The sequence below is a fragment of the Theropithecus gelada genome, chromosome 10, assembly GCF_003255815.1.
Source record: "Theropithecus gelada isolate Dixy chromosome 10, Tgel_1.0, whole genome shotgun sequence".
Lineage (NCBI taxonomy): Eukaryota > Metazoa > Chordata > Mammalia > Primates > Cercopithecidae > Theropithecus > Theropithecus gelada.
In genome coordinates, this window is record NC_037678.1 from 18,329,440 (window position 1) to 18,350,074 (window position 20,635).

The following is a 20,635-nucleotide window of genomic DNA, read 5'->3' on the forward strand; positions in this document are numbered from 1 at the left end:
AATGGGTTTTTAAAGATTTGGGCAGACAAGCTGGGTCACTGGGCGCTCCCACAGAGGAAGCATGAGCCAAGGTGCAGCAGCCATTCTACCCACAATCTGCTTTAACCATCAGGTGCAACAGAGGCTGCACACCGGTGACACATTAGGAGAAATCCAATCTGCACGTGTGTTTTATTCACACCGCACAGTGTTTACTATCATGTGGCCACTTAAGACAGGGATATTTAAAATGAAAAATTCAGATTTCCCTTTTTTTTTTGAGACAGAGTCTCACTCTGTCACCCAGGCTGGAGTGCAGAGGTGCAATCTCGGCTCACTGCAACATCTGACTCCCAGGTTCAAGCAATTCTCCTGCCTCAATTTCCTGAGTAGCTGAGATTACAGGCGTACGCCACCACGCCTGGCTAATTTTTGTATTTTCAGTAGAGACAGGATTTCACCATATTGGCCAGGCTGGTGTCCAACTCCTGACCTCATGATCTGCCCACCTGGGCCTCCCAAAGTGCTAGGATTACAGGCATGAGCCACCACGCCTGACCCAGATTTCCCATTCTTTTTAAAAACCGGAAGACCTGGCCACACTGGGTCCTCTTCCCCAGCCAGTAATGATCCTCTGGAGTTTCTGAAAGGGTTCATGCCACACCCACTCCATCCCCTGCTGCCTTTCCCACCTACTCCAGTTAACTCACTCCATCACCACCTGACTGTCAGCATCTGGGCTCCTGATTCCCGGGTAAACAAAACCTTCGATGGGGAAGAAAGTTTTACGAAGGGAGCTGTATGAGGGGAGACATGGGTCCCTAGACACCCGAAGCGAGAGACTGAACTGGACCCAAGCTATAAACCCTCCCCTGTCAGCCGCCTCCAGCTGCCACCAGGCCTGCTCCTGCACACCTGACATCTTTGCCCACGGTCATCGATGCAATCACTTTCTTCACTGCCTCCTTCTTCTTCTCCTTCTTGTCACTGTTGAGCTCTGCCTTCAGCTCGAAGATCTCCCCTAAGGAAAGGAGGCATGAGCGATCCCTCCCTACCCTGGCAGGGGACGATTCCCGGTATCTAACTTCCAGAAGAACCAGAGGGAGGCATGTAAGACATCCTATGCTGTTGGTGAGGGCAGCTTCAGGTGCCTGGCCTCGGTGGGCCAGGCAACAGTGAGGGACGACTGTTAGGACAGGAATTAACAAGCTGGAAGCTTGGAGGCCGGGTGCAGTACCTCACACCTGTAATCCCAGCACTTTAAGAGGCTGAGGATTGGCCGGGCATGGTGGCTCATGCCTGTAATCCCAGCACTTTGGGAGGCCGAGGCAGGCGGATCACGAGGTCAGGAAATCAAGACCATCCTGGCCAACATAGTGAAACCTCATCTGTAATAAAATACACAAAATCAGCCCGATATGGTGGTGCGTGCCTGTAATCCCAGCTACTCGGGAGGCTGACAGCAGGGGAATCACTTGAATCAGGGAGTTTGAGGCCGCAGTAAGCTGTGATTGTGCCACTGCACACCAGCCTGGGTGACAGAGCGAGACCCTGTCTCAAACAAACAAAAAACAAACAAGTGTTTTGTAGGAGAAAGATCTAAATCCTGGTTCTGCTGCCTGCTAACTAACCCCCAGCAGGTTCAAATCACTCTGAGCCTCAGTTTCCTCATCTATAGAATCAAATGGTGATGCCTAGTTCGCAGGGTTGCTAGGAGCTTAACTGACATAACGCATGGAAAAAACAAGACCGGGCGAGGGTGAGGTGGGTGGACTGCTTGAGCTCAGGCATTTGAGACCAGTCTGAGCAACACAGTGAAAACCTGCCTCTACAAAAAATATAAAAATTAGCTGGGCATATTGGCATGCATCTGTAGTCCCAGCTACCTGGAAGAATCGATTGAGCCCCGGAGGTTGAGGCTGCAGCTCCAACCTGGGGGACAGAAACCCTGCCTCAAACAAACAAAAAAAGAACAAGCACAGTACTGGCACGTAGTACATACTGTATAGATGCCAACTCCCCACTTCCTCCGACTTGGAGGGTATCTTGTGGTTAAGACCATGAGTCCGGTGAGCCCCAGCCGGGGGACCTGCACAATTCGCTCCACCTCTCTTAAGTTGGAGCTCCCTCATCTAGAAAGCGAGGGATGATGGTGAAAGTTGCACCCGGCAGAGCCCCAGACACCCAGTGAGAATTCAATGAGCAGTGGCTCTGGCGCTACCCATCTACTGAACTCAACAGAGGTGCCCTGGGCTTCTGCGAGCTCCCAGGCCAGGCCAGGCCTATGCCCACAGCAGGCACCGAGCTGACTGCCCAAGGCAGCTCTCCTGCCTGCCTGGCTCTGGAGAGGTGGGAAGCAGGCAGGCCTCCCCCTTTAGGTGTGTCTGAGGGTAGGTTGTGGGGCAAGGCACTAGAAAGGGGCTCACTAAGGCCCAAAGCCCAGTGCCTCATTGGAGCCCCTGAGGACCAGGGTCCTCAGGCTGGGCTGGCAAGCAAGGGGCAGCCCACTCACCTCTGGGCCTCGCGGTCGTCCTTGGGTGTCTAGTTGGCCAAGCAGTCCAGGATGAAGATCTGGCCCCACTCGGTGCACTCGTTCAGGGCTGTCAGCAGCTTGTTGATGGACTGTGGGTTCAGATCGAGCAGGTTGCTGCTGGGGTGAGACTCGGCGATCTCTGAGAGTGCTGCCACCGCGTTGGCCACCACCTGGTTGAGAGGGAAGAAGGGGCAGAGGTTGCGGGTGCTGCTCACAGGCCAGGGGGCAGTGGGCTAATGATGCTGGCTGGTCAGAGGTCAAATATCCTGAAAGGAATATGACCCAATGGGCAGAGTCTGGAGCTGCAACGAGACCCACTCCAAGCACTCACCCTGCTGACTCCTCTGCAAACTGCAACAAAACCAAGTGTGCCTGCCATTTAGAAAAACAAGAAAGACGTGGCTCCAAGTGCCTAGCCGTAGAAAGCATTCCCAGCTTCTTAACACAGCAGCCCCTGTCTACCAGCAACAGCAGCTCACTTCAATGCTTGTCAGCTGTGCTTCTCAGAGCTAGGGGATTCCTGCCGATCTCCTTGAGGCTACTGGGAGTGGATGGGGGTTGGAAAAGAGGAGCTTGCCAGGTGAAGCTCCAGGCCCTCAATCCATTTCCACTACAGCAGGTGTTTTGGTTTTTTGCTTGTTTGTTTGTTTTTGAGACAGAGTCGTGCTCTGTCACCCAGGTTGGAGTGCAGTGGTGTGATCTCAGCTCACTGCAACCTCCACCTCTTGGGTTCAAGTGTTTCTCATGCCTCAGCCTCCCGAGTAGCTGGGATTGATTACAGGCATGCACTCCCACGTGTAATTTTTGTATTTTCAGTACAGATGGGGTTTCCTCATGTTGGGCAGGCTGATTTCAGACTCCTGACCACAGGTGATACTCCCGCCTCGGCCTCCCAAAGTTCTAGGATTACAGGTGTGAGCCAATGCACTCAGCCTGTTTTGTTGTTGTTGTTTTTGAGATGTAGTTTCGCTGTATTGCCCAGTCTGGAGTGCAGTGGCTCAATCTTGGCTTACGCAACCTCCGCCTCCTGGACTCAAGCAATCCTCCTGCCTCAGCCTCCTGAGTAGCTGGGATTACAGGCATGCGCCACCACGCTCAGCTAATATTTGTATTTTTAGTAGAGATGGGGTTTCACCATGTTGGCCAGACTGGTCTCGAATTCCTAACCTCAAGTGATCCACCCACCTCAGCCTCTCAAAGTGCTGGAATTACAGGCATGAGCCACCGCACTCGGCCTCAGGCAGCTGTTTGGGTTTTTTTTAATTTCTTTTTTGTTTTTGTTTTTTGAGACGGAGTCTAGCTCTGTTGCCAGGCTGGAGTGCTAGTGGCGCGATCTTGGCTCACCGAAACCTCTGACACCCAGGTTCAAGTGATTCTCCTGCCTCAGCCTCCCGAGTAGCTGGGACTACAGAAGCACGCCACCACGCCCGGCTAATTTTTGTATTTTGAGTAGAGACGGGGTTTCACCATGTTGGCCAGGATGGTCTCAACCTCCTGACCTCGTGATCCACCCACCTTGGCCTACCAAGTGCTGGGATTACAAGCGTGAGCCACCACACCCGGCCCGTTCTTCCTTTTCTTTGTGGCTTCATACTTGAGCTGGGAGACTCTCTAGCCACAGCCCTGTTCATTTTGTGTCTTCTCTAATCTTCAAGGCTGAGACAATCCTGGACCTCCAGAAGTCTTGGCAACAGGGTTTCTGCATCATCTCAGTTCCTGCAAGCACAGTCATGTGGCCCTCTGGTGTTATGGTTGTGGCTGCTCAGCCTCTTGGTCAGGCCCAGTAGATGCCGTGATCAAGCGAGTGCGTGTGTTACCATGTGCACAGTGTTATGTGTGAGACAGCAAGAATTGTTTCCCCACTGCCATGAGCACAGGGGGTGGCCCCAGGCACATTATTGCCCATGGGAAGCCTCCCCATCCTGACCTGACCTTGGTCTCCTTCTCCATGGAGCTCCACATCCACTGGGCTCTTCTTATCTTCTCACCAATGTGGATATGCTTATTGTGTCACAAACTGGCTTAGCCTGAGCACCTCTGTTCGCCTCTCAGGAGGTATCGGGTCTTCTCAGTAGGCAAACAGATCTTCTCTTGCACCTGTGGGAGTGGGGCCATAACTGCAGGTAATAACAGCATCCAGCAGCTTGGCCGGGCACGGTGGCTCACGCCTGTAATCCCAGCACTTTGGGAGGTGGAGGTGGGTGGATCATGAGGTCAAGAGATCAAGACTATCCTGGCCCACATGGTGAAACCCCGTCTTTACTAAAAATACAAAAATTAGCTGGGCGTAGTGGTGTGCACCTGATGTCCCAGCAACTCGGGAGGCTGAGGAAGGAGAATTGCTTGAACCTCAGAGGCGGAGGGTGCAGTCAGCCGAGATCACACCACTGCACTCCAGCCTGGCGACAGAGCAAGACTCCGTCAAAGAAAAAAAAAAAAAAAAGCAGCCAATATCATAGTTATAAATGTACAACCTTACCAACTTCAAAGGAAGCATCCAGGTCAGCTCCAAGACCTCTGTGGACTTGTGGCCAATGGTGTTTCAGTCATGTCTTGCGCTCTCTGCCAGCAGCCTGACATCAGCCATTGCTATCCCATAGTCGCCATTTGCATGCTGCTGTGTATATCGGTCACTTCTCTTTTGCTGATCTGGATCAAGTCGCTCTCACCAAACACTGGCGTGTCTTTGTGTGTACTGTACTCTCCACTGTCAGCCTCTGCTGCATGGTCCCCTTACAAATGCTGAATGTCCCATGCGTGGCTGCTCTGAGCCATGGAATATGATCATGTCGAGTCCCTCCGACTCCATGAACTCCTCCATGCTGTCTTCTTCGCTCCTCACAAAGCACCCAGTCCTCGTCCACATGAGTAGATGGGCAACCGCTGTCCCCATAGGCTCTTTTCACTGGACTTCCATAGACGGCACTGAGGACTGGTTGGGGGCACCTAGGACTACTGACTGTTTTGCCTTTGGATAGACATGGTCTATCCTGGAATAAATCCATTTTCCAAGGGAGTAGATGAAGGGGCCACTGTATTCATGATGCCCCAGGGACCTGCTCACATCTGCTCATCCTTTCTGTAACCTCTGCCTTGGCTGGACCTGCCTGTGGGCCGCCTTTAAACCTCTGCAGCCCACTGTGACCCTTCACTGTCACACAACACTGTGTCTGCGTCTCCATCTACACAAAGACACCCTGGCAGGAAAGGACACCCCCCTCCTCTCAAAGACTGACACTTTTCAGCAAAAGGTGACCCAGAAAAGATGCAGACAGAACTAGGCAAGTGCACCTAAACAATACCTACCCAAGGAATGCCCAACTTTCTATAGTACAAGAAACTCATACTTAATTTCTGTGGACTTCACAGAAGAGTTTAGAAATGAAGATTGGATAAACTATAGAAGACACACGTCAGTATAAATACACAGAGATGTTGGGCAGATATGCCAGGCAATCACTCGTGAAACAGAAAGATGATGTGGCTGTGGTGATCAACAGCAAACTCAATATGCTTGAAGACAACATGGTTTATTTTGTCTCTAGATCAATGCCCAGGCCTGACGCGGTGGCTCACACCTGTAATCCCAGCATTTTGGGAGGCTGTGGTCGGCAGATCACTTGATATTGGAGGTTTGAGACCAGACTGACCAACATGGAGAAATCCCATCTCTACTAAAAATACAAAATGAGCCAGGCATGGTGGCACATGCCTGTAATCCTAGCTGCTTGGGAGGCTGAGGTGGGAGAATCGCTTGAACCAGGGAGGCAGAGGTTGTGGTGAGCCAAGATCACACCATTGCACTCCAGTCTGGGCAACAAGAGCGAAACTCTGTCTCAAAACAAACAAACAAACAAACAAACAAAAAAGAACATCAATGCCTATTAATAAATGGTTCAATTCAGAGGATTTGTTATCAGCTCCAACATTGATGAGCTGTGTGAACCTGGACAAATCCCTTACCCTCTCTGGACCTTGTTTTTTGGGTACTTCACATGGGGATAATAACAGCACTGATGACTGAGTTGTGGTAAGAATTACAGTCTGCATAGTAAATCCTCCATAAAAATGGGCTTCTGTGACTTAGGGTGAGCTCTTGGAGGACAAGGCCCCACCCCCAGGACCTCGCTCTGTGCCAGACGCACAGTAGGAACACACATTGCTGAAGGAACCGAGTCTCCATCTCTGTGGCTACTGGCCACAGACCCAGAGAGCCAAGTGCTGAGTCTGGTGGGGGCCAGCGGCAGCTGCTCCTCCAGGGGAGCGCCTCCCAGTGGAGGCCAGGAAGGAGGCAAGGGCTGGGGGTGGCGGTGTCACTGGAAAGGGGTCCTAATCCAGACCCCAAGAAAGAGTTCTTGGATTTCTCAAAAGAAAGAATTCAACACAAAACTAAATTTTATTTTTGCATTAATGCATCTTTAATGCTAAAGTTACTTTTTAATAAAATTTATAAATCTATCCAGTTTTAATTAATTTGACTATAAGGTAGGATTTTCGTAACTATAACTCTTTACAATTTTTTTTCTTGTTAAAGACAGATCAATGTTCCAAAAAACCTTATTATTTTGACATATGGGCCCAGATTCTGGACTTTGTTATCATGTTCTGATTGGTTATCCTAAGACTTCCTCTCATCCAGTCAGAACATGAAAATAAAGCCCAATCATAGTAGACCTAAAGAGTTTTCTCTCATCCAATCAGAACATGTAGTCCAGAAACCTAATTTGCATAACCTGGTAAGAGAGAGTCTTGCCAGTCCGGATTTTTCTCCTTCTGCTCGCCCGTCTGCTCCGACCCCAGCTTAGAGGAGGAGTCATCCCCGGTTGCACGCTGGAGGCTTGAGCCTGCAACAGCATGGCTCTCCTCGCTGCAGTTGGTGGCAGTGAGGGAGAGTACAGTGCAGCCACAGTGGTAGAAAGGTGGTGGAGTAGGTGAGCTATCCAGGGCGCACTGCCTGCAGTAGGGGGCGGGGGGCGAGGGGCGAGGGGTGAGGGGCGGCGGGGGCAGGGGGCACGGGTTGGATGCACTATCGCGAACTACACTGCCCGAGGCAAGGAGAGTATTGGGGGCGCCATCTTGTGTGGGGAGTGTGTTAGGGGCAGTAGTGGGTGTTGCTCTGCCCACGGCGTGGGAGGCTTGGGTGCGTTATCCCGGGTGTCATTTCCCGCAGTGGCGGGGGGGAGCTTGTTGGGGGTGCCATCCGTGGCTACGCTGGTGGCGGCGGGGCACAGGTTGGGGTGCTACCTGGGACATCAGTGCCCATGGCGGGAAACTTGTTGGGTGTGGTATGCGAGGTGTCACTGCCCGTGGCTGGAGGCTGGTTGGGGGCGCTGTCTATGGGCTGCACTGCCCACAGCCAGGAATGTGTTGGGGGCATTATTAGGGGCGGACTGCCAGTGGCGGGGGTTGGGGGGCGAGTTGGGTGCTATTAGGGAGCTGCACTGCCTGGCAGGGAGTATGTTGAGTTCGCTATTCGGGGTTTCTCTGCCGGGTGGGTGGCAGATTGGGTGCACTATCAGGGGCTACACTGCTGCGTCCAGTGGGGGGTTGGCGGCGCTATCCTGGGCTACACCGCCGGTGGCAGGGGGCGTGTTAGGGGCGCTATCTGGTGCTGCACTCTCTGCGACAGGGGCTGGGTTGGGTGACCTACTCCGGGTGTCACTGCCCGAGGCGGGGGTCTGTTTGGGGGCGCTATCCAGGAAGTCACTTCCAGTGGGAGGAGGCTGGTTGGGGGCGCTATCTGTGGCTGCACTGCCAACACCAGCGAGCGGGTTGGGGGCGTCATCCTGGGCTGCACTGCCAGTGGCAGGGGGCAGGTTGCAGGCGCCATCGGGTGCTGCAGTGTTCTAGGCGGGGACGAGTTATGGGGCGCTATCGGGGGCTGCACTGCCGGTGGTGGGCGATGGAGGCATTAGTGACAGTGGTGGTCTCCAAGAGAGGCGCGGTCCTCCTCTCCCTGAGGACGCCCTCCTCCTGCTGGGGCCTGAGACAGGTGTCAGTGGCAGCATTGCGTCATTATTAAAGTTTGGGGGGTGAGTATTTGTGTATCTTTTTGCTTATTTTCTGTTGGGATAGTCTGGGACTTTTTCAAATTTCATGAATCAGGGAGGGGACAAAATGTAGAATAGGCCTCCTGATTTCCTTGCCTGTTCTTTTTCCTTTTTTTCCCAGTCTGGTTTTTCTTCTGCTTGTCATTATTTTCTTGTTTCTTTTCATTTTCCTATGCTACTGCTTCTATTTCTTGTATCTGTTCTTGTTTCTCCTCCTCCCTTTGTTTTTTTTTTATCCCAAGCAATAGCCTTAACAGACAACAATCCAGAACTGAGTTTAAAATAGACCACTTGTCAGTGTGTTGTATTCCTCCCCTCCCCTGAGACAGAGTCTTGCCCTGTCGCCCAGGCTGGAGTACAGTGGTGCGATATCGGTTCACTGCAACCTTTGCCTCCCGGGTTCAAGCGGTTCTCCTGCCTCGGCCTCCCGAGAAGCCGAGATTACAAGCGCACACCACCATGCCTGGCTAATTTTTGTATTTTTAGTAGAGACGGGGTTTCACCGTGTTGGCCAGGCTTGTCTCCAACTCCTGACCTCGTGATCTGCCCATCTCAGCCTCCCAAAGTGCTGGGATTAGAGGCGTGCGCCACCTCACCCTGCCCAGTGTGTTGTATTTTAAAAATAATCAGCCCATCATTGTTTTAAAGATGAGGAAAAAAATCGTTGTATAAATATTTAGATACTTGAGTAGCTGTGCTCTGAGCACTACCTAAGCTGCATCCCTTTAGTTCTGGTATGTTAGTTACATTTTCATTTTAATTCATCTCTAAGTATTTTCTAATTTCCCTTGTGATTTCTTTGACACATTGGTCATTTAAGAGCATGTTATTTAATTTCCATATATTTGTGAATTTTTGAATTTTTTCTTCTATTATTAATTTGTAATTTCATTCCATGTTGGTTGGAAAAGATAATTTGATGACTTCAATCTTTTAAAATTTATTGAGACTTATTTTATGCCCTAACATACAGTCAATCCTGGAGAATATCCATGTGCACTTGGGCAGATGTGCATTTTGCTGTGAGACTGAATATATGTTAGGCTTGGTTTATAATGTTGTTCAAGTCCTTTATTTCCTTCTTGATCTTTCTAGATGTTCTGTGCATTATTGAAAGTGGTATATTGAAGTCTCCAACTATTATTGTAGAATTATCTAACTCTTCTATCATCTTCAATTCTGTCAATATTTGCTTCATGTGTGCTGAAGCTCTGTGGTTTGGTGCACATTGTGTAAGAAAAAATGTTATTCTGGCACTTGTTCAAACAGTAAGGCAGACCTTATTTAGCACTATTGCAATAGGTGTAGTGACTACTGCAATGGGTTTTTGCAGTAGGGGAGAGATTGGGTTCAACTTTAAATACAACAAGGAAAAATGGAACAGAGGGTTAGAGAGTTAGTAGATGGAAAATTACTAAGCACATAAGGTGATGCTTGCTAAACTAACCGAACAGGATTTTTGCTGAAGACAGGCCAAAGTAGTCAGATATCACCTGAAGAACGGTGGGAGATGAGGAGGATGATCAGATATCAAAGGTGATCTGATATTGAGGATGGGGGAGTCTGGCTAAATCGACTTGAGAGGATTCTTGCTAAAACTGGGTGATGCCAAGATGAACATGGAAGCCCAAATCTTGGGCCTAGTCAAGCAGAGGGCTCAGAGGAGCCTGACTAAAGTTTGTTTGAGAGGATCTTTATCAATATGTTTATAATGGTTATATCTTCTTAATGAACTGACCCTTTTATCAATATATATAATGTTGTTGTTTCTTTTAGCAGTTTCTGTTTTGTTTTGTTTTTTTGAGATGGAGTCTCACTTTGTCACCCAGGCTGGAGTGGATCTTGTCTCACTGCAACCTCCACCTCCCAGGTTCAAGTGATTCTCCTGCCTCAGCCTCCCGATAGCTAGGACTACAGGTGCCCACCACCATGCTTGCCTACTTTTTGTATTTTTAGCAGAGATGGGGTTTCACCATGTTGGCCATACTGGTGACGAACTCCTAACCTCAAGTGATCCACCTGCCTCCAGCTCCCAAAGTGCTGGGATTACAGGCATGAGCCACCACGCCCAGCCCTCTTTTAACCGTTTTTAAGGTCTTGTTTTCTGATTTTTCTTTTTTTTTTTTTTTTGAGATGGAGTCTCGCTCTGTCGCCCAGGCTGGGGTGCAGTGGCCGGATCTCAGCTCACTGCAAGCTCCGCCTCCTGGGTTCACGCCATTCTCCTGCCTCAGCCTCCTGAGTAGCTGGGACTACAGGCGCCCGCCACTCACCCGGCTAGTTTTTTGTATTTTTCAGTAGAGACGGGGTTTCACCATGTTAGCCAGGATGGTCTCGATCTCCTGACCTCGTGATCCGCCCGTCTCGGCCTCCCAAAGTGCTGGGATTACAGGCTTGAGGCACCATGCCCGGCCCTAATTTTTCTGATATAGCTCAACTCTCTTTTGATTACCATTGGCATGGAATCTCTTTTTCCATCCCTGCACTTTCAGTCTATTTGTGTCTTTGGATCTAAAGTGGATGCTTCATGAATAACACACGGTTTAATCATGTTTTTATTACCCATTCTGATGATCTCTACCTTTTGATGTAATTCATTTACATACAAACAAATTACTGAGAAGAAAAACTTATTTCTGCCATTTTGCTATTTGTTTTCTGTATATTATACCTTTTTAGTCTATTTCCCTCATTACTGTCGCCTTTTGTGTTTAGATTTTTTTATAGTAAACGTTTTATTTTCTCATTTCATTTTATGTATATTCTTAGATATACCCTTTGTGATGATCATGGGGATTTGATTTAACATCCTAAAGTTACCACAATCTCTTTTAAATTGATATCAACTTCAAAAGCATAGAAAACTCCACTTCTTTTTTTAATGTAGTTTTTACTATTATTGAGGTATGGTGAGGCCAACAGATCAGAAGACAATTGCCATTGAAAAGATAGTTTGTAATTTACAGTTCCCAAGTCGAAGGGGCACGCCACACCACAAAAGTCCACATGGGGAAGACCCAGGGTTGCTCAGGAGGCAGGGGAATGGGAGAAAAACATGGACAAGGGCATTTATTATGGTTTTGTGCGAAGAAATGCATAAAGCCAGGTAAGCAGGATTGGGTAGTTTGAATAATTTCAGAGGGCTCCGGGGCATAGGGGAGGAAAGGGATGAAAAGTGAAGGTAGAAACTGGTGATATATGTTTACTGAGGTCCATAAAGTAACTGGACCAGGAAATAAGGAAGGAGTGGAGAAGAATGGGCACAAAGAGAGAATAAGAGAAGGTAAAGGGGCCAGAAGAAAGGCTGAGAAAGAGATGGATGGCCTTTTAAGGAAATGATGGTGCAATTCCTGATCAACAGGCTGACGGTGTCCTGCAGCCCTTTGAGCTAACTATAGGAAGTGGAAGGGATTTTGTTCTAAGCATGTAGGTGTTGGGTAAGATATGGTCAAGTTGGTATGGCCCCAGGAGGAGAGAACAAGGTCTGAAAGGATGAAGTTTATTATACCCTCAGATCTCAGAGAGGGGATATGCCACACACGGCCATAGGGAAAGCACTGGTGTCATTAGGAGGCAGAAAGGAGTAAAGGAATGGGCCAGCACCTTAGTTGGAGTTTCCTTGGGAAAGGCAGAACAGGGCAGAGTAAATGGTTTAGGATTGACTAGTTTGAACAGTTCCAGTGGGCTTTGGACTATTGAATTGGTCTCCAGTTGCCTCGTGCCTGGTCCCAGGATTATTCAGTGCAAAGGGAATACTAGCTTGGTGTGTGGAAGTTAGATATGGAGTTGATTTGGGGCGATAGACTTGGGACTGGTTGGTTTGTATACGAAAGACACGCTCCCAGGCAAGCTCTTTCTTATCCGTAAGATAGAAAAGCAGACCTTAACATCTGTAAGGTAGAAAAGCAGAAGCTGCTGGGAAAAGCAGTCTTTCCCTGAGTCTGCAAGATCACTGAAATACCAGAGCATCAAGAATCAAGAAAATAATAAATATAGTTCATTGGCCGTGTGATAAATTGATACCAACTGGACAAATACAGAATCTTAAGAAAACACAGAACAGAATCTAATCAGTTTGACAAAGATTAGGGTAGGTGATCTCTGTTCCAAGTGTTAGCACCTAACACTTCTAGCTGACAGATGTGTACTTTTTGTTGAACCATTTTCTTAGGAGGAAATTCTTTCATTTAAATTTAATTCATTCTTTTAATTACACTTGTGAAATCTCAATTATGTTGTAATATAATCCCATTGAAAAAATCATGATGTTAGTATTGGCTGGTTTCGGGAGAACTTAGAAAAGAACTGAGAGTGGTTCCTGCGTATAAATATGATTCACGAGGTAAAGGGATGGCTTGTTCTCATGGAAGGAAGGAAACCACAGAGCGCTATTTGTAGTGCCTTCTCAGTCTCCTGAAGTGAGGCAGAGGAGAGGGAAAAGAAGAATTTCACATGGCTGGCATTCCCTGGAGGACTGGATCTGACATGAAGCTTGTGTTATGTTTTGAGTTTTGAAAGGGAGAGGAAGGAAAGCCACTGGAAGGGGTGGATAGTGGAAAATATCTAGACTGTCCTGGATTCGGTTTCCGGTTTTGCCAATGATTTGCTGTGTATATTTTGGCAAATTATTTTGTCTCAACTGTGTGTTTTGGTTTTTTGAAAAATGAGGACCTTGGTGCTTGTAGCATCTACCTATCTCGTGGTTGTGATGAGGACTCTTTGAAAACGGGATGGGAGCTACATACACGAAAGATGCCATGCAGATGCTATATTAACCTGCATTATAGTCCCATAAATTAAAATGTATTCCTTTGATAAAAATAAAAACATTAAAACCCCATAACATCCTGATTCCCTGTTCTCCAGAGATTTTAGACAAATACTAAATATATCTATGGTGAGCTTAGTTAGCACAAGATATGGGTCAGGAAGCAGGAGGCCAGGATAGTTGATAATTGGATCTAGCAACTTGAACAATTTTTTTAAAATATAGGTAAGTTTAGGGATTATTTCAACTGCAGAGCCACCAGTAAACATGAGGTGAGTAACTGCCTGTACAATGCCCCATTAGAATATACTGAGTTACTTATGGTGAGCAAATGATTAATTATGCTACAATAATTTCAGGGGCACTATTCATTTCCTCAAATTGAAGATGGTATTCTAGGCTGAGAGCAGTGGCTCACGCCTGTAATCCCAGCACTTTGGGAGTCCGAGGCGGGTGGATCATGACATGGGGAGATCGAGACCATCCTGGCTAACACAGTGAAACACTGTCTCTACTAAAAATACAAAGAATTAGCCAGGCGTGGTGGCACATGCCTGTAATCCCAGCTACTTGGGAGGCTGAGGCAGGAGAATCACCCCTGCTGACCCCAGGAGGCGGAGGTTGCAGTGAACCGAGATCATACCGCTGCACTCCAGCCTGGGCAACAGAGCAAGACTCTTGTCTCAAAAAAAAAAAAAAAAAAAAAAGAAGAAGAAGATGATGGTATTCTATATGGGATTGAATGACTGCTTATCAATCCTCAGTTTATAGAACTGAAAAATCATGCCTTATCAGGCAAAATCTTTATAGATGCCTATTTCAAAAGGAATCTCTCAAAATGCAAAGCCAGGCCTCTGTCGCTACAGAGTGAAGTTGGTCCTGGGGCCTTTGACCTACCTGAGACCACTGCTTTGCTTGTGTGTAGCTGTGTCAGGCATTGCTGTTCCCTCAGTGACATTCCTACTCTGGAACTCACTGGAACACTCTTTCCTAGTGCTGAAGTCACCATCTCCTAAAAGAGGTGCTGCAGCTTGTGTTTTCTTGTCCTCCTTCACAAAAGTGAACCTCAAGAGAAAAGTGTAAGTGTGCTTGCCTGGAAGAGAGGGGCTTCTTAACATCCGTCCTATCCTGTCCAAAGAAAATCTCACCTGACCTCCAAATTATAATTTGACGGATGAAGTTGTTTCAGTGAGGTGGCATTGTCTTGGTAGTTTGGTGGGGATGGGATTAGGGAGGTGTGGATGAGGTCGGTGGGGCCAGTGTTGTGTGACTGGCTCCAAGGGACTCAGATAAGTACCATTCAGCCCTAGAGCCCCAAGTTGCATCCTTAAACCAGCCAGCTTTTGAAGTCCTGAGAGCCACTCAGTGAAAAAACAGGCAATTTAATACCATTTATCCCATGCCTGGAAAACTGGTAGCAAAAACCCATCTGATAAAGGGGCCTTCTTCACACAAGAGTGCTGGCAGCACACACACATGCAGTTCAGAACCAGACCAAGGGCTGCTTAGAGTAGTGATTCTCAAACTATAGCTTGCATCAGAACCCCTGGAGGGCTTGTTGAAACACAGATTTGGGGGACGCACCCCCTCCCCTGACGTTTTTTACTTTGTAGGTCTGGAATAGGGCCTGAGAATGTGCGTTTCTAACAAGTTCCCAGATGATTTTGCAGCTGCTGGTCTGAAGATCACATTTTGAAAACCACTATATAGAGTTAACTTCTAAAGGGGCTACATTTCCTCACCAACACTGGAAGAATGGAGAAACCTTTTCCCCAGTTCCTCCTTTGAGATTTGTAGAGCTGTGTTAGGACCAAAAGTCTTTTCTGAAGCCAAAGGTGTGTAGGTATGGCTGAGGCACATTATAGCACCAAGGGAAAGAAAAATCTGACTCCATTGACTTTTAGGGCCCATCTGCTTAATTCTGGCCTCTCCTCTACATGTCCAATGCCTGTCACATTTTTTGGAAATTATCTTTATTTTTTAAATTCACAAATAATAATTACATATACTTATGGCATACATGTTTTTATATATGTACATATTGTGGAATGACTAAATTAAGGTAATTAACATCTATTACTGCACATTTTTTTTGTGGTAGAACACTTACACTACTCTCAGCAATTTTCAAGTATGTGGTATATTGCTGTTAACTATAACTGATATATTGTACAATTGATGTTCTGAACTTATTCCACCCAACTAAACCTTTGTATCATTTGACCAGCATCTCCCCAGTCCCTCCCCCAGCCCTTGATAACCATCATTCTACTCTCTGCTTCTGAGTTTGACTTTTTAAGATTGTACATATCAGTGAGATCATGTGGTATTTGTCTTTCTGGGGCAAGGCCTGATATTTTACCAGCTTGATTTTTGTGCTTGGTACTCATAAAATATTTTATATGCGCAACCCCCTGCCCACACTGGTCCTCAAAGTCAGTCTCACGGGTATATTTTTTCAGGCAGTAGGGTGAGGGGGAAAGCAGTAATGTTTATTGGGCATCTTCTATGGACCAGGCCTTTTAAGCAGTATCAGTTGACCTCATCTAATCTTTACAACAGCTCTGTGAAGTCTGCATTGTGCTTGGAGGCACCTGAGGTTCAGAGGGATTTAGGGACTCAGCCAAGGTGAGGAACTTGGCGGTCATGGTGTAGGGGCTGAGAATCACTCCTCCCTGCTGCAGAATTTCCCAAGGCAGCCTTCTAACAGTGATACAACATCTCTCTTTCCATTCTGAAGACCCTGGAATGGGGATGGAAAGTTAGAAGACCAACATCTATTTAGCACCTACTTATTTAAATAAATGTTACATTGATAAATGCTATCAAGGTATAACATTTAAATCTGTGAGTCAGGCATTTATATCTCTGTTTTCAGATGAAAAATGAAGGTTCAGGGACATTGATCACATTGCTCAGAGTATATCTGTACTCTGAGCCTTCTCCTCAGGTTGGTCTAGGTGGATATTTTCTGACCAAAAACTGATAGGAATCAAATATTTTCACAGTCAAAGCAGCTTCTGCTTTTCTACTAAGGCTCTTCCAAGACTTCTGGGAATGGATAATAATGTTTTCTGGTTCTACTTCACCCTGAGCACAAGGGAAGGCTGGTCCTTGAATGAACCTGCACTCAAAAAATCAAACTAAACACCAGATATTTCAGATTGGCATAAGTGCAAATCAGAGTGCTGGGCTTTACTTGTATTTGCTGACGTGCTATAGTCCCGGAGTCAAGGTGCCAGGGTCCTGGGAGCAACAAACGCATTCCCAATGATTTATTGTTGAAAAACCCTGTGATCAGCCTACCCAAAGGCCTTGGCCCCCCACCCCCTTGCCTCACCCATGTATGTTCAGTTTGTAATTCTATTTCCTTTTGCTGCAAAATATCTGCCTCAGTTTACCTTTTTAACGGGAGCCTCTGGCTTGGAAATCCCCAAAATGCATACTTTATCTGTGTTGTGGGTTTGTTTAATATCTATCTCCTCAAGACTCACTTGCTGAATTCCTAACCCTCAGTTTCTCACAGTGTGACTGTATTGGAGGTAGGGGCTTTAAAGAGGTGATTAAAATGAAGGATGGGTCCTAATCCAATATGACTGATGTCCTTATAAGAGAGTAGATTTAGGACACAAAAGGAAGGCTGTGGAAGACAGTGAGATATGACCATCTGCAAGCCAAGGAGAGAGGCCTCAGTAAACACCAACCCTGCTGACACCTTGGGCTCCAACTTCTAGTGGCTAGAACTGTGAAAACATAAATGTGTGCTGCTTGAGCCATCTGGTCTGTGCTACTTTGTTATGACACCCCTAGAAAACTGATATAATCAGTTTGACAAATGCATCCCAAGTCATTAGTAACCAGTGGGCGTATTTTGTGTAGCCACAAAAAGGTTAACTAAGGGCCAGGCTTATGTAAAAAGAAAGCAAAGATTTATAAATAAATGCCTGTGTCATTCATTTATTCAACAAGCATTGCTGAAAATCTAAGACATTCCAGGCACTGTGAATGCCAAAATGAGTGGAATCCCAAACACAGGGAACTCACAATGGACATTTTAAGAAGCCCAGAAAATTCCCTGGACTCAGGCTATCTGCCTCCCCAATTAGCTTGAGGCTGGGACCCAAGTCCCTCCCTTCTGTGGAAGTACTAACTTCCTCAGGCCTCCACTTCAAAGAGCAAACACCCAGGACAGGGAGCCCATCAAGCTCCATCCTCAGCTTCCATGCATTCCTCAGTTTATCCGATTGACACACTTGAGAGGGAAAGTCCAGGCAAAACTCGAGAGGGATATGATGGGGGAAAATAGTTTTCTTTTTAAAAAAAATGGGGAGGAGGATGGACAGGAAAAGTGGCAGGAACCAGGGAGACCAAAGTTCTTAAAACAATATTCAAGGATTATAAACCACACTGACACCCGGAATCTACCTGAGACAGACTCACATCAGACATCATATGGCTTCTGATTCTTAGTCTGCCTTTTTCTGGATGTGACTGAGTGGACTGTCCTTCTGCAGCTCCAGTGGGTACAGATGGCTGCATCACACTGGCTTCAAATGCATAAGTTAACAGCAAACTAATGATTTTCTTCTAGCTAGCCTATAATTACACATGTACACATTTATCCACCTGGGCAAAATTTACAACTGGCTGGTTTCCCTTCAACACCACAGGACGAGACTAAAGGGAGGTGAGGAAGAGTCCAGCTATGGTGAATCTACAGGACTCAGGCAAAATATGCATGGCAAAAGACAGCCACGGTCACCAGGATGATGCCATTGACGTTCGCCACTGTCCTCCACAAAGGCTTCTCAGAGGTGTCCGTCATCTTCATCTTCATGGCTTTCTCCTCTTCCTCAGTCATCTTGGGTGCACTCTGCTGCTCCAGCCCACAAAATAGGTCATAGGCTCTCCTGAAGAATCCTTTTTTCTTCTCAGGAACTTCTGTGTCTGGTCAAAGGCATAGAAGAATTATTGGACACAGAAGCAGGACGGACTAGAAAAGTTTCCAGAGGAGATGCCATACCATGAAGTATCTGCTATTCTGCAGAAATTTCCCAAAAATGAAAAATTTCCCAAAATTTCCCCCATATTTTCTTGTTTTAAGGAATGAAAATGGTAGAAAATGTTCCGATAAACTTAATGACAAAACGATCTTACTATCTACATCCTTAGGATCAGCCAGCCTAAGTTTTATCTCTGTCAGGCCCAGTGCAAATTCATTTTGATTTGGAACAGTCAGATCAAATAATAGTTTATAATAAAGGCATATTAATAATAGACTGAGGAATTGTGCCATAGGAAGGAAAACTCAACTCTGAAACACAAAATCTCGTATCTGTTCACTACATCACCAGAAAGCAATCTGGCTGGCTGGCATGACTCAGGAATGCTTTAGTTATATCTGTCAGTTCTAAGGCTTCACAACAGACCCAGCCAGGTGATAAGAATTGGTCTGAACAGCTCCTGATGCAGTGCAGCAATGAGCAATACTTCCCGGGCTTAGGATCTAATGTCACATATCAACACTGCTTAGTCAAACTGTCCACACCTGGCCCTGATGCTCAAAGTGAATACCCACCAAGGGAACTGATTCCCTCCTCTGAGCCCAGGTGTGGCCCTGGAGGTAGACAAACCTGGCTTTAAATGCCCACTCTGCCACTCACTAGATAAGAGATCAAGCCCACTGTGTTTTCAGCACCACAGTCACAGACCCTGCAAAGCACTTTCCCATTTTTACAAGTCACTGAATTTTATCTTTATTTTTTAAGAGACAGAGTCTTGCCCTGTTGCCCAGGCTGGAGTGCAGTGGGGTAATCATAGCTCACTACAGCCATGAACTCCTGGGTTCGAATGATCCCCCCAACTCGGTCTCCTTAGTAGCTAAGCTGGGACTACAGGTGCGTGCCACCATGCCCAGTTAAAATTTTCTTTTTGTAGAGTGTCTTAGTATGTTGCCCAGGCTGGTCTTGAACTCCTGGACTCAAGCAATCCTCTCACCTCAGCATCCCAAAGTGTTGGGATTACAGATATAAGTCATGCCCAGCCTCACAGAATTTTAGCTTTAAAACATCACAGAATTTTAGCTTTGAAACATCACAGAATTTTAGAACTGGAAAGAATCCCAGTGACCAAATTCACACATGAGTCAGAATTGGGGCCAAAACCTAGCTTTATGGTCTTGTTAATTTACCTCCCTTATCTTCAGGTATCAGAAGAATTGGATAAATAATACCTTCTTCATTGTACTAATGAAGAATTTAATGATTTAATGAGAGAGCCTGTAGTTCTTATTGTGGTAGAGCCGCTACCACAGTGAGACCTTCTGACACTCAAAATACTCCTAATCCGTGTCCCTTGACACAGTAGATGTCAAAAAGTGTAAGTCTCTTTCCATTCTCTCTTTTGTCTCACACACTCACACCTCTCCCCTTTGACTCACTCCACCAAGATAGCAGAGTGGGGAAGACGGAGTTAAGAGGCTAGGATCACTGACCACCTCAAGTGAGAAATACATGGCTTTGTGAGTCAATAAAAAGTTGAATGGCCAACCGGGCGCAGTGGCTTATGCCTGTAATCCCAACACTTTGGGAGGCCGAGGTGGGTGGATCACGAGTCAGGAGATTGAGACCATCCTGGCTAACATGGTGAAACCCCATTTCTACTAAAAAAAATAACAAAAAATTAGCCGGGCGTGGTGGTGGGCACCTGTAGTCCCAGCTACTCGGGAGGCTGAGGTAGGAGAATGGTGTGAACCCGGGAGGTAGAGCTTGAAGTGAGCCGAGATTGCACCACTGCACTCCAGCCTGGGTTGACAGAGTAAGACTCTGTCTCAAAAAAAAAAAAAAAAAAAAAAAAAGTTGAATGATCTTAGGAAATTCTCTGTGTCACATTTTCCTGTTCTGGAGAGGCAGGAAAATTGGAAGAATTGTACTTGCATTATCTGCCTTAAAAGGATGACGCAGTGCTGAAATGAATCACTAAAGTGTCTGCAATTAAAATATGTTATGATCATACTGTTATCAATGATGATGACGGTGGTGGTGGTGGTGAGGATGATGATAAAGGGACAATGATGCACCTGCAAAGTTTCCTTGTGTTGCTGTCATATTCACATGGTGAATGTGACACTTATGGTCTGTAAAAGCCCTCAAGAGAGCTTAGTTTATTGTGCTTTAATAGGGTAGGGTGTTCAGTCTGATTTCAGCCTAAGTTCTTGAAGACACAACAGAATTTGAGTGCTGCCGTGAACTTCAGAAGTCACTAAGTCAAATCTCTAGCCAGTATGGAAGTCCCCTCTACAGAATCCTT

General features: G+C 46.6%; 1 protein-coding gene across 3 annotated transcripts in view; it reads right to left on the reverse strand.

The window, feature by feature from the left end:
- Positions 1-15,283: 15,283 nt before the first annotated feature.
- The window catches only part of SLC5A1 (solute carrier family 5 member 1), a 73,879-nt gene continuing 68,527 nt past the window's right edge, over positions 15,284-20,635 (reverse strand). For 2 of the 3 annotated variants that reach the window (XM_025399287.1, XM_025399290.1), the window contains one exon: positions 15,284-18,274. In XM_025399287.1, coding sequence (XP_025255072.1) covers positions 18,051-18,274 — 224 coding nt within the window. In that variant the 3' untranslated portion in view covers positions 15,284-18,050. The remainder of the gene's footprint in view (positions 18,275-20,635) is intronic. The other variant, XM_025399288.1, reaches the window with a different exon arrangement.